General features: G+C 34.6%; 2 protein-coding genes across 3 annotated transcripts; both read left to right on the forward strand.

The window, feature by feature from the left end:
* The first annotated feature begins 599 nt into the window (after positions 1 to 599).
* LOC144427328 (double-stranded RNA-specific adenosine deaminase-like) lies at positions 600 to 13,583 on the forward strand. 2 transcript variants are annotated; one of them, XM_078116381.1, is made up of 15 exons: positions 600 to 775; positions 3,100 to 3,195; positions 3,616 to 3,875; positions 4,755 to 4,886; positions 5,440 to 5,564; positions 5,659 to 5,836; positions 6,383 to 6,581; positions 7,698 to 7,848; positions 8,198 to 8,378; positions 8,672 to 8,828; positions 9,549 to 9,733; positions 10,266 to 10,393; positions 10,753 to 10,926; positions 12,275 to 12,460; positions 13,121 to 13,583. In XM_078116381.1, the coding sequence occupies exons 1-15, from the start codon at positions 684 to 686 to the stop codon at positions 13,283 to 13,285; spliced, it is 2,409 nt and encodes an 802-aa protein (XP_077972507.1). In that variant the 5' UTR covers positions 600 to 683; the 3' UTR covers positions 13,286 to 13,583. The 2 variants fall into 2 exon arrangements, with proteins under 2 accessions (XP_077972507.1, XP_077972508.1); XM_078116382.1 differs by lacking the exons at positions 4,755 to 4,886; positions 5,440 to 5,564; positions 5,659 to 5,836 and having other exon boundaries at positions 602 to 775.
* Positions 1,143 to 3,195, forward strand: LOC144427329 (uncharacterized). Its single transcript, XM_078116383.1, has 2 exons — positions 1,143 to 2,291; positions 3,064 to 3,195. Exons 1-2 carry the CDS (start codon positions 1,509 to 1,511, stop codon positions 3,088 to 3,090), a joined length of 810 nt encoding a protein of 269 aa, XP_077972509.1. The 5' UTR covers positions 1,143 to 1,508; the 3' UTR covers positions 3,091 to 3,195.
* Positions 13,584 to 14,380: the final 797 nt, after the last annotated feature.

The following is a 14,380-nucleotide window of genomic DNA, read 5'->3' on the forward strand; positions in this document are numbered from 1 at the left end:
ATGATATGGAAAATCGTACTATCTAATGCAGCTCTGATTATCCTGCGTGAATTCGCAGGTTCGAATCCCCCGAGGGGTAAATTATGTGCGAGAGGATTGGCGACATCCTTGCTGCCGTAAGATTGTTCACGAACCATAACCGCTGGTCGGTTACGCCGTCCTCCACCCTCATGCCCATGCATATGAAAATAAAATAAATTGCCAAATAATCTCATACCCGACGTCGACTCGTAACCGGACCAGAGGCCGTGGTTCACCATATGGACAAGCCGCATTATCGGCTTTTCTTTCCTTCTAGGATAAATTTGTGAATTCTATCCTTAGTCATTATGCATATCGGGTCATACACTTCTATACGAAACAAAATTATCTCCGAACGTTGCTATAGCATATTCAGATTTGTAGCGTATTGTGTTGCGTAATAAGTAGTATTAAGTAGAACAGAGTTGTATTGAGTATTAAATAATAAAATATTGAATTAAACCACATTTTAAAAAATAGAATGGAATGTATTGATCGAAATCGAACAACGAACGGCTCAGCCTACAGATCCGCGAATTTCGCGATAGTGATGTCATTCCCGCATTTGGGAAATCCCCATCTCCGAGGGTACGGAATTTTTTTTGTCTCTGAGTTTTGGATTTACAGACGTCGTTGCAGCGTTGGCGCTTTGTAGAACTAAAATGGCTTTTTCACAGCGTTCCAGACATCGTGATTCTGGAGACATCAAGCAACTGTCAAATATAGAGAAGCAAATATTGGCATTTCTTCATGAGTAAGTAGCCACAATTTTTATTTTATAGGTTTGACGTAATTTGCATAGATTCAAGATAAAATATAGTAGGTCTACGACTCTACAACGTTTAGGTCTTGGCGTCTGGAATTATGTAGTCACGTCACAAGAAGTACTATAATTTTCTGATAAAAAAAATTCTGTCTATGGTACATTTATTTTGTTGTTGCAGTATTGCAATGTATTAGATTTGATTATACAGTTATAGATAGGACTTTCTGCAGTTCTGGATTCAGAAAAAGTATTCAAAAACTTAAAACTCTTTCCAGCTATGGAGACCCTGTAAGATCCCCACACACAGACACTCATATCCACGTCTAATGTCAGAATGTCTGTGGCAGTTCTCAATATCCTGATATCAGGTTAAAATTATAAGTAGAAGATTTCATGTATAATCTTCACTTGCAGTGATTTTATAAAACAAATGTTTTCTTTCTCAATTTTATATTTATTTCAATTGATTTTGTGTATTTTTTAGTTTTCATTGCCATTTTTTGTAATGTTATCTTTAAATTGGTGCAAATAAACAAAGATTCTATTCAACCTAGTCATATCTTAAAAACCAATTATGACACAACAAAGCATTATGAAATTTCCCTTTTTAAAATGTATGCAAACAAACACCATTATTTGTTATAATTAGCTAAAAGATAAGTTCAGCCTTTACAACTCCAAGCTAAAGTTAGGAAAGAATAAAGCTTATACTGTGGAAAAAATGTCAGTCATAGATGAAACAGAGGAATCTCCCTCGTGGCTTGATGAGTCTACAGAATTACCATCTGTGAATACTAGTGATTCATATGGAAGTTCTGGGAAGCGATTTGGAGCAGCTGTTGCCAAAAATAAGTTATCACGTTTAAATAAAAACATTTCAAAAACGATGAGAAGACGACATAGTTCAGATGAGAGCAGTGTTACAAATTTAAATTCCTATAATTCTCAAAGCGGGATGGAAATGCAGAATACTAATTATGTAACACGAAGATTTTTAGAACGAGATAATTCAACCTCGAGAGAAGAAATTCCGCAATGTGTTGGAACAAAGAATTTACCAGTGAATAGCAATACAAGTGAATCTTTATCAAGTGCAGACAGCAATACACAGCACGATTATAGTTTAGGTTCGGCGGCGTTGTCGTCAGCCAAATCAATTGGAAGATATGTCGCAAAATCCATTGCAAGGGAAAGTTCTTTGCCACCAAAGAAACGTGGAAAATTCCATTGCCTCCATTCAACTCAAAAAAACGATCAAAATGACGAAAATAAGAATGATGCTGCAATGGAGAAGCAAATAAAATTTCAAAGCAATCGTATTGCAAATTTAGAAAATACTCTGGAACTTGTTTACAAAAAAATGAAGTTACATGAAGATAATATTGATGAATTACAAGAGAAATTATATTTGGTCGAATTTGGAACGCCAGGAACTTTTCTTGCTAGCTGTAGATTTTATATAGCTCTGTTCAAGTGTACTGCAATTCCTATCATTATAGTGGAGGTGATTTACCGCGTAATATTTGCTGCATTTCAATAAATAAAATAAAAAAAAGTCAGTTTCTTCACTAGCAGTATCTTGGCTCGGCGGTATGGCACATCGTGTTGAGCGTTAAGAATACGCTTGTCACCTCTGATTACCCTGCATGGGTTCGTAGGTTCGAATCCCATGCGGGGAACGTTATGTGCAAGAGGATTGCTGGACTTCTCGCTGCTGCAGGGTGGTTCACCTAACCGCTGGTCGGTTACGTCTTCCATCTCCATCAAGTTTATGCTTCCGAAAACAAATAACTGGCTAACTAATCCCATACCCGACATTGACTGGTAACCGGACGGAAGGCCGTGGTTCGATATATGATTAAGTCGTCTTATCGGTTTTCCTCTACCCGGGGTAAATATGTAAATCCTATCCTATCAGAAATTTTGAGTGTTGGGTTAAGCCTGAACTGAATTTGTTTCTGAAATCAGATAGAAAGAAGGATCTTGTAAAATTGAAATAGTTTTGGGCATTATTTTCTTATACAACGTATTTATATGCTTTTTGCCTCAAACAAGGCTAAGCACAAGCTAGGTAAACTGCTAGGTAAGGACCTTCTATAGCAGTGGTTCCTAAACCGCGGCCCCTCTTTCCAGTCCGTGAGAATTTTGCTTATTATTTTGGCCCCTGGTTAATTAACTTAGGAACCATTGTTCTTTAGTTTGGAATTACTGGAATGTTTTGGGTTGACAATCAAAATTTGTTGTGTTTTGATAATATATTTTTCTTAAATTTCAAGGAGTTTCATGTAAAAGACTTCTTTTAAATGTTCCAGCAACTATCAATCTGAGAACACTCAGCACGAGACACTGAAGATCGCTCAAGCACTAGGGAAGAAAACGAAGCATGAAATCAATAGGGACTTATATAGGTATGATATGGAACTTTTCATTCAGAAAGTAGATTTATAAGTATTACAATATCTCATGTAGCCTATATTCGAATATTTATTCTCAAATATATTTGTCCTGTATTACATCATTTTCTTGTATAGCACTCTATACTTCCTCCAAGTTAGGTCCTAATTTGATATGTAAATTTTCCATTAAACGATTCATAATTTAAAAATAACAGATATTTCCAATCTTTACTTCAGATTGCCCCAGGGTTTAATGATTATTAACTTTTTTTCTAACAGTAACGGGTATTAAAGGCATTTCTATATATAATTGAGCTATGGCAATGCGTATTTGTCTCATCACTCCGAGGCAGATAATTACGATTCCTTAACTTTCTTGGATAAAATGTCCCGTAAAATTCAGTAAACTCCACTTTTATTTGTATTTTATAGCCTCAAAAAAAAAGGATATGTTGAAAAAGTTGTGGAGAGTCCACCTACTTGGAAATTAATTAAATATGAGCCAAACTTTGCAAACTCTCATAATAGTTTTCATGAATCATTGAATCCTTCTTCATCAAATCAGCCAAGTAGAAGTACTGTCTTCCCTCCATCTACATTCAATGCTGGTGATTCTTCATCATCTGCTAAAAGACATACAGATTATTCTCCCTTTGTTCCTGATAATTTTTCAAATCCGAAAAGGCCTAGAGGTTAGTTTTTGTTATGATATCTACTGTACAAAAACATTTATTGATCATATTTTCAAATGCTGTATCAAGTTGTGTAAAGGGACTGAAACCTATGGGCAATGGGTATATTCACTTGGCTAACACAGATAGTCCTCGAACTCGTAATAGAACTAAAATATTCTCAGTTCAACCGGAAAGCTTAAGGAAAATCGGAATAAAATTATGGCCTAACCCTAACCTGGTACATACCGGTATACTACGGGAATACCTCACATGTTTTTCACTCTGTACAAGGCTCTGCTCCACTGCTATGAGCTATCTTATTTTGAAAAACTGAAATCTTTCTGTTTCGGCGATGTCTACTCAGCTTATTAAATCACGGGTGATGGGATGGGGATTTGAACCCAAGATTTTTAAACTTTTGATGCCAACATAACTATTATTTCAACCACTAAGCCACTTGAATTCATTATTATGTAGAAAATGTATTATCGTGTAAAACACTACTTAATGCAGATTTATTTTCACACTGAATTATATTATACTAGTTGATGACATTATTGAACTATGATAGTTTTTTTCTTTTTTGTGTTTTATCGAACTTTGAGTAGGGATTGCAATATTTGGATAGGGTAAGATTTTTATGTTATTCCAAGAAATATGAAAGATGACAGGTCGTTTAGAAAATAGGGGCTCAAAATCAGGCTCAACAACGGTATTTTTTTTCGTTATGCATAGCAAAAGTAAAGTCTAAATACTGCTTGATCATATATGGAAACTGTAGTCTCTAATGCGCTTACTATTCAAATTTGGGTATGAAATTAACACAGAAATCGATAATTTCTGATCCATGGTTATGTCTTTAATAATACCGAAACTTACGATTGGTTCTTTTACCAGACTACGCATTGGAATCTAGAGTTCCAGTATCACACAATACACAATCATTTTATGACAATTTTGTAATACCGCCACCCCCGGATGTTCTGTTGAAGGATGTTGAATCATGCTTTCATAACTTGTCTGTAGAAGGTGATTATTTTTTCACTAAAGCCTCCACGTAAATTTTATATCATGCAGCATAATTCTTCCTTCTAATCTACTTTGCTATATCACTGTTTTCTTTACTGTTCTGCTCCAGAAAATCATTGATTTTTTGTAAGAATCACAGCATTAACATTTATCACAGTTTGTGAATTGCTTTAATTGAAATTTCGCTTTTACATCTTCTTTTGTACATAATGTTATTTGACTTTTTTCCCACCATCAAGCATATCATAAACAATTAATGAAAATTGCTCTATGATTGTACCTTTGATGGTATATTTCATCTTATCTATCGTTACATTTTGGTTACTTATATTCATTTACAAGTACTGCTTTGTTGATTAAACTAACATGCTAAAACAATTTTTTATGTGACAATTTCTTAGGTTTTGTTTTGCAATCTTTCATAGTCGCTCATACAATGTAATATGAATGTCTTGAAATTCTGTTCAAAGCAGGTTTAATCAAATATCAGCAAAAATTCAATTTTGGTAACATTAGCAATTACACCTTCTTCTGACAATCTTTTTATATTCAGATAATGCTTCAAAAAATGATGAAATTGAAGAAAATATAATGGAAATTATTACCAACACAAACAAAATTACCATAGATGACATTATACAAAAAATACCTAATCAAAATACAAACTTAATACAACAGGTGAAAAAAAATTCATACTTTTGCTATTATTCTATCCTTTCTAATAACACTCTTATACATAAAGCAAATCTAAAATTAATTAATCTTTTTAAAGGCATTATCAAATCTTATGAGGAAAAACAATATTAAAAAAGTAGGTGAATTTTACTCACTTCCACAAACAACTACCCAAGAATCACAAACAACTGTTCCAAAATTAACGCACGACGATGAACTCGTCCAAAATATTGGAAAATCATTTATTTCAGACGATTTTACTTCCGATATCGCATGTGAGTTTTCGCTTCGTTTAAATATTTGTAGTGGGAAAGGATTTTCATATTTAACTTGGGAGGTATGAAGGCCAATGAGACGGACGACTCGAGCATGTGGTAAACCATGGCCTTTTGTTCTGGCCAATCCATGTCGAATTTGAAAATATTAAGTCAGATTTTCGTTTCATTTGAGTGGAATGAATAACATGGGAAGCTGTTATCAACCAGCAGACTACCTTACGATGCTGATGATTCTAGCAATCGCATCCTATTCAATTATTCACCAAAGGATTTAATCCTGTGTGTATGGTAAAAAATGTGAGAGGGCACGCTTTCGATGCTTGACACAATGTACTAGCTGCCAAGCCGTCATATTTTAATCATACTCTGTTTAATTTATCATAGTTTAATAATGTCATCAACTTTTGTGTGTTCATATAAGTATGTAGTGAGACTGTATTAATTAATTTAAGCTTATTTAGTCTTTGTTTTTCAAGTATTTGAGCATTGCTGTCTTGTTTATCAAGTTGTATTAGAATTCAAAAATATATTTTAATATTCCAGTGGATGAAGCATCATTTCCCTCTTCTTCTTTCGTGTCTGCTCCTCCTGTTCCATTATTTCTTCCTGTTTCTGCACCTGTGCCGATATTGAACATCCCAGAAGGAAAAAATGCGATATCTTTGTTGAATGAATTTGCTCAAAAAAATAGTCAAATTCTTGAATACACCGAGGCAATGAGTGGACCAGACCATAAACGAAGGTAATATAATTAGTTCAGTATAATTAATTGATCATGGGGAAGTTGATGAGCATGTTCAGTCATTAGAATCTTGTGGAAGATTCTAACATAATGCTACCAGATGACGTGACAAATTCTTGTGAATTACTTCACAAATACCTAACATAATGCTACCAGATGACGTGACAAATTCTTGTGAATTACTTCACAAATACGGTACCTAATTCTACCTATGATAGCATTCTAATAATCTCTGGCACGTTGGCTCCGATTTTTCCTCGTTTATTTTTAGACTTTTTTCCTATCACTATACCTAAAAACTTCCTTTCTGTTTGTCATTGAGTTTTGAATGAATGATTTTAGTTAGTGATTTGCGCAATTAGAACTCCGACTTTTGTTCAGTTTTAATACTTTATGATATGTTTATAGTTTTCATTTTATAAATACTAATTGGGTAAAGAATATGGTTAAATTTAGGATGAATTGAAAATTTTGACATCTGACTTTTGGGGAGTTTAAAAATCACTCCAAATATAATGGACCTTTCCCCGACCTTTGACCCCCGAAAAATTCTTTGTATACTTTACCATTGCAAAATTTTCGGGGCTATTTTAAGAGTGCTTTTGCGAGTTGACGCCTGTAAAATGGTGTATGTGTTTCAAACCATCATTTTGATTCATCGCATACAACAATCTGTTTTTTAAAAGTACCGGTAAAGAATTTCAGCCTAGTCTATCACAGCTATTTCTACAATAATTTTTATTACTGCAATTAAATTAAAACTCCCAGGAAGACAGAGTGATCATTGAATTGTCTGATTTACATTTAAGTATTTGAAACACAACTGAAAACTAACGAAAAGAGTTCAAAAACGAGGTAATGTTCACGAACACGCTTGAAAATCGTCACCTCTTGCATGTTGCTGATTGGCCAATGTCTCGAAGTAAACAAGGAAGTCGATCCTCGGGGAAAAGTCCATATCAGTAAAAATGTCAAACTTCGACTGAGACCTCACAGCTTTTCCCCTGACTTCCACACATGATTAAGGATGATTGGCTTGCTTGTGTCTACTGCCCATCATGTGTCATATCAATTATATCAAAAAGTTTTATTCTTTAGTTTATTTCTCTGCCACAGATTTAGAATGGCTGTCAAGCTTGGAAATCAAAATTTTTTTGGACCTGAAGCGCCAACCAAGAAAGAGGCAAAATTAAAAGCAGCCGAGGTTGCACTTGCAGCTTTGCATAGTTCTGTTATGAATGAGAATGGATCTACTCCAGGGAACCCTGTGAGTAATGTTTTTGAATCAGGGCTATCTAGTACCATACAGTTTTTTACCAATTTTTAATGCCGATTTTTTTCAGCGAACATTGGTTATATGGAATTTGATACTAGCTGTTTTTCTGTTTGTGGTGGCATGAACTGAATTTGAGTATTATGCCGATAGGTTTTTTCTAACGCTCAATTTTACGCTATAATTCTTTACAGTCTCAGGAGCTCTCGGCACTCGATTATACGTAACTTTGCTCAGAGATCCATCTTCTTTATTTCTGAGTGAGCAGATGTGCATGAGTGAGAAAACATCCATAAGAAAATGTAAGAAAAATATCAACATAAAATAACTCTTATTATTTTAGTCTTCACTTGTTGAAGCAACTTTCAATGACAAAGTTGCAGCATTGGTACTACAGAAATATAACGAATTGTCACAAGTTTTGCCTGATACTATTGTGGGGAAGAAAATTATTGCTGGATTCGTTATGACGAGGAAATTAAAGTCTGGTGAAACTGCAATGCAAGTCGTCAGTATTGGATCAGGTAAACACTTTCATGCAGCGAAGGGTGTGGTTTTGGACTATTGAGTATATAAATATGATATATTATAAAGCGTGTTTATCCATCTTTTGCTTAAAACTAGGTATCTAATGATATGTAAAGAAAGAATGAAAACTGGCTATTCAGTTATGATCGATTAGATATGTGTCATAGTTTAATTTTAATAAAGTCAAATTATATTTTTAATACATTTTAAGATGTATGGTATTAGGCTTAGAAATGCATCAGGAGTTAAAAAGCTTGGAAGCCCTGATTAAACCTTTCCTTTCTCTTAGGTAATCGTTGTGTGAAAGGTGACAAACTAAGTCTCCGTGGAGAGACTGTGAATGATTGTCATGCTGAAGTTATAGCTAGGAGAGGGCTTGTCCGATATTTATATCGAGAATTGATTAATTGTGATGAAGATTTCAAGTTTGTTTTGAAAGATGATAAGTAAGTATAACTTTAGACTGTATAATGAAATTTATTGGAATCAAAAGAAATTTTTTTTATTGTTAAATGGGCTGAAATATAAATATGTGGTATCTGCTTTTATCATACTGTTAATGTGTTTGGATTATGCAAACTATAGTCAATCATAGCGTAAGATTATTCTCTAACTAGTAGAGCCATTGACTTAAATTGAGTTGAAGTACTCTGTCATCTAAGAGGGATAATTCGAACTTGACTAACCATGATAGTGACTTCGGAGAATAAATTGGGCTAGCCATTAAAATAGTGAACAATAACAGGGAAATTTGATCTACCATGTCTGTTAATATTGTATTTGAAATTAGATTTTAAGTCACTAGTTAGATGCAGCAATAACTCAAAAAAGGCTGTGTTGATGTCATGAAAAATGTTGTCAATGCATGATTGAGTCCTACTTTAATTTTCAAAAATACATTCTGTTCAAGGCGACTTTCATTTTACAGTATCTTTGTGCCTCATTTTCATTCATTTCTCCTTTTCATTTTTGTGACTCAAAACATAAGTGACTCTACTTGATTTATGACTCGGATGTAATGAATTGACTTGTTTTGGGACTCAAACTCTAAAATTTACTGAGACTGTACAGTCTGTACTCGAAAGTCAGATGACCACCATTACTGATTAGTTGTCCATAATCCCATGCTGTTTTGTTTTTCACTTCTTTTTTTCCTTATGTTTCAGATATGATTTAAATCCTGGTATTGAATTCCATCTGTTTATAAATACTGCACCATGTGGCGACAGTGCTATTTTTGCACCGAGTGATGCGGCCACTGATCAACCAGGTCAAGATGGAAGTGATGGATTACATCATCCAGTGTTTGAGAATAATAAACAGGGCCTCTTGAGAACAAAAGTTGAAAATGGTAAATTTTACAAGAAAGATTGTTTTATGAATTTTTTCATTATTATTTCGGAACTTTTTTGACTAAGAACACACCTGCTACGCTTGTCTTTATGTACTTATTTACTTTTATGTCAATTATGTATTCAAGCAGCTTCATATTTCAGACACAGTTAACTCACTTGAGTGAATACACTTAAGTGTATAAGTTTAATTGAAATAAAATACTTGTTGATGAATTATCAATATTAACTGTTGCTATTCCTATTTAACAAGATGCAATTCAAAAATCTATATATAGGTCACCTTAATGGTGTTTAAGTTGCTATGAAAATCTTTTTAGTTCAACTATCACCAATAATTGTCTGAAATCCTGACTCAAAATTTCACCTTTGACTTCATTGCTTCAAAAATACGACCCTTAACTCTATTATCAATAGGTTATGCCAAACTCTGAACTACACAGCAATACTCGAGTCTAAGTTAACTTTTGAAATATCTATCTTATGTTGCTTTATCTAACGGAGCAAATGGCAATGTTTTAATTCACACAGGTGAAGGTTGCATTCCCATTGAAAGAGATACATCAGTGCCAACATGGGATGGAATACTACGAGGTGAAAGGTTAAGAACAATGTCATGCAGCGATAAAATTGCAAAGTGGAATTTTCTGGGGTTACAGGTACACAAAAAATTTGAATTGACACAATATTTTCTATATCTATAAAAGTCTTTTTTAGGAAAAAATCTTTGCATGATTAAAACTACAATTTAGCATGAAAGAATTGCTTTTTTCAATTTGGTGTTAGGCAATACTTGTATACATAAAGTGAACCAGAACTTAGCAATAGATGAAGATTCCAAATAAGAAATTGGATGCATTCAGGATCCTGAAATAGTTATGTAAACTTTGCGAAATAAAAATAGGGGCTGAAGGTCAATTTGTCACCTTATAGTTAAGATACTCTCATTTTCTTCATCTGCCAGATAAAATAATTTTTAAGTACTACTCTGTTTTCAGTAAGCTCTTTAATTTTATAGGGGTCGCTGTTGAGTCACTTTTTGAATCCAATTTATATGTCGACACTCACGCTGGGTATGTTGTACAACCATGGACATTTAACGAGAGCAATATGTTGCCGAGTACAAAAGTTTATGGAACAACTTGAACCTGACCTTTCACCCCCTATTCCATTCACTGTTCATCATCCTAAGGTTTGTACAAAATTTACAGTGCTTTTTATAGGACACTTGTTTATAGCTTTTGCTCTGAACAAGGCCCTGTACAGTAGTCATTCACTGATATCCCACAGAAACATAAAGAGCTATCTTACAATTTATCTCATCCCGAGTGAGAGATTTGACCCTGTAATAAGGGACCTTCGATGCCAATGCAGTTAAGTCTATTAGTTTAACCACCAGGCCATTGTGCAATTTTAAACACGATTACACTGAATTATCCTTTTATTTATGGTATACATTATCAACAGGGTGAAATCACATGTCCACTGGTTGGCTACGGTTTCCTCCACCAATCAATTCCATGCCCATAAGATGAATCAGTGGTCTGCTTTTTCAATACCTGAGATGCACTGGTAGGGTCATGGCTAACATTATGATTAAGCTATATCCTCAGCTTTTTACTCTAAGGCAGGGGTTCTCAACTTTTTTTCTGTTAAACATCCCCCGAATTACGAAATAATCAACGCGAACCCCCGATAATCAGACACCAAACAAAGTTGTGATATATTGACTGACAATTTACTGCAATGACAATTCATTGGCCAACTTTGTAATTAAATTAAATATTCATGTTGATGTTATTGCTCTTGTCCTCCTCCCAACTAATGAATTCTTGAAATCTCTCTCAAGTTTCAATGAGCATTTTCTGCAATGCTTGCAGCACATTGTCTTTTGAGATTTTACAGTTTGGCTGAAAAGCCGTGCATTTCACATTGTTGCGTCACAATCACAACAACGCTAGATCAGTGAAAATTTACTCTGAGTTTCAATTTGCTTTCATTTTCATCTGGTAGTTACTTAGTTTTCTTTTGTTAAAGGATATTGAAAAAAAAAAAAAAAATCGACTGCCATCCAAGTACCCCTGAAAATCTTCCCGTGAACCCCTGGGGGTTTGCGAACCCCAGGTTGAGAACCCCTGCTCTAAGGGATAAAAACTTTCCTGCGAAGGGGTTCCACCTGTTTCCATTCAAGTCTAATCTTGTGGGGAATAATTATGCGCAAAGGATTGCTGGATTCTTCACCGCCATAAGGTGATTCATGTAACCTCTGGTTGATTATGACCTCACCCACCACCAAGTTCATGCATCTGGAACGATTACCTATTATCATACCGGACATGGACTGATAGGCAGAGGAGAGGCCGAGTTTTGTGATATGTTTGAGCCATCTTTTAGCTTTTCTCTTCCTGGCATGAATATGAAGATATAACCAAATTATCAGCACTGAATCGAAGGGCTGGCACACAATATTTGCAGTGCTGTCTGTGTAAAGTAATAAAAAATTGCGTTAGCGAAAAATACAAATAAGTATATTTCACCAGGTTAGTGGTCAGAATCCAGACAGAGAAATAGCAAAAATGAAGACGAGAGAATTCAGTGTGAACTGGAGTTTGGGTGATGAAAGACCAGAAGTATTAGATGGTACAACAGGAAAAAGTGAACCACGGTTTGGTTCTGTGGGAATATCGAGAATTTGTAAGGCAGGACTATTTCAAGAATTCCAAAAGGTGAGATGATTTACTAATTGAGATTGTTTTGCCAAATCAAGTGAATAAATAGGCACCTCCTCTATGATTGTTTTATAGCCCATTGTGTTCTCATATTAATCTAGATTTAGGATTACTAAAACTATCTCATAGCTAGAGAAGCAACACAACACAAGTTCATCCAGAGCTTGGAGCCCTGGTGTTTTGTTGCAGCTCGAGTTAAAGCCAAACATATCATAAGGGATAGCGCTGGAGCCTAAGCTAGAAAAAAATTGTCGACTTCAGCTCATAATCATCCAATTATTTTCATTTTGATTGCACACCGGCAACCCACCCTGAATAATTGAAATTGAATATTTCGGGGAATAGATTTTATTATTAACTCCATAATACATAGAATGAAATGAAGCAATTTGAATTAATTGCATTGATATTAGAGTCTCTAATACCATTGCCCCTAAGACATGCATAAAAGTCTTAAGAGAGTGAAGAGACCAATCGTCGTTTTACTATTTATTTTTTAAATTTCTTCTGTGATAATGGTAGAGATCCGTTCGTCACTATATTACAGTCAGTTTGATATCTCGTGTAAATATTGATTTTTCGTTCGAGTGATAAAATAATAAAACTTGACTAATATAAGTCTGTTAGATGAAATTATGTGATGAATATTATTGTCAGCTTTGCACAAAATTTGACCAACAAGATATGTTTAAAGATGGATATTACAAGAGCAAGATGGGGGCTGCTGAATATCAGAGTGCTAAGCAAACTCTTTGGTATGCATTTGAGAAAAACGGTTTCGGAAAATGGATGCCAAAACCCAAGGAAGAAAAAGATTTTTAAACTTTTTACTGTATTTTTGGACTATTTTACTGAAAATGCTATTTATTCACAATCATAGTTGTACATTTCTTTCAATTTATAGCATGCTTTTATTGCTACATAAATTATTCTTATAAATAAAAAATAGAGAATTTCCTTAAACACTTCTAAGGCTACTTTTCAGCTTATTTTGTATCAATTTCAAATTTAATATCAGATTATGTGTCAATGTGTGTGAAGCTTATTTGAAATTCTGTCATTATGACGCAATAAATATCTAGTCGCAATGAGAGACGCGACGAGTCACTTGGCAAAGTCACAGCGAGGCTAAAGTAAACATTCTTGTTTGAGGTTTTAAAGCGTGGCTGGAAGAAAGGCGAGGTTATTCCGAGGGCGAATGATGAAATGCTGATGTTTGCTATCTAAGTTGGTATTAATTTATAAATGTAAGTTCTTGTGCCGATGAGGACATATGATGAAGCCGTCATATCAGCTTTCATCTCCCTCTAAGTCTAGGATAAATTTTAAAAACCTATACATCGCTAAACCCCATACATGATAAACTGACCACGGGCAAGTTCTTCCGAAAACGAATAACAGTGTGCTCGCGAAACGAGAATTTAGTGTAGATCTGTTTCCTTCCGAGCAATTCCAATCTCTTTGCGTCGCAGAGCCTATACCAGTACCCGAGTGCTACTGTCTTATTAGCTAAACTAGCTAGCAAAATCCTGTTGTAAAAAACACAATGTTATAAGAACGTGTTTCTTACTGAATTTGTTTGAAGTCGGTGTGGCAATGAAATTGAATAACTCTTTAGAAATTTCTGCGAGGACCCCTACAATGCCGTAAGATCAATAACAAAGAGAAACAATTTTTTGTGCTTGCAAACTACAGTAGAACTCTACCTACAAAATTAATTCGTTTCGGAAGCCCATTCGTAGGTAGAAATTACCGTAAGTAGGAACACATTTTATCTGTTAATGCTCTAAGCCCTCACAAAACTCGGACGTAATGTTTGTATAAATTATAATTATTGTTAAACCCGTAACAACTACATTTGATTTTTTGTATCACGAGTCTTTCGTAGGTAGAGTTTCTAGGTGCGGCCCGCAGCTT

This window comes from Styela clava, chromosome 9 (genome assembly GCF_964204865.1).
Source record: "Styela clava chromosome 9, kaStyClav1.hap1.2, whole genome shotgun sequence".
NCBI classification, from domain to species: domain Eukaryota; kingdom Metazoa; phylum Chordata; class Ascidiacea; order Stolidobranchia; family Styelidae; genus Styela; species Styela clava.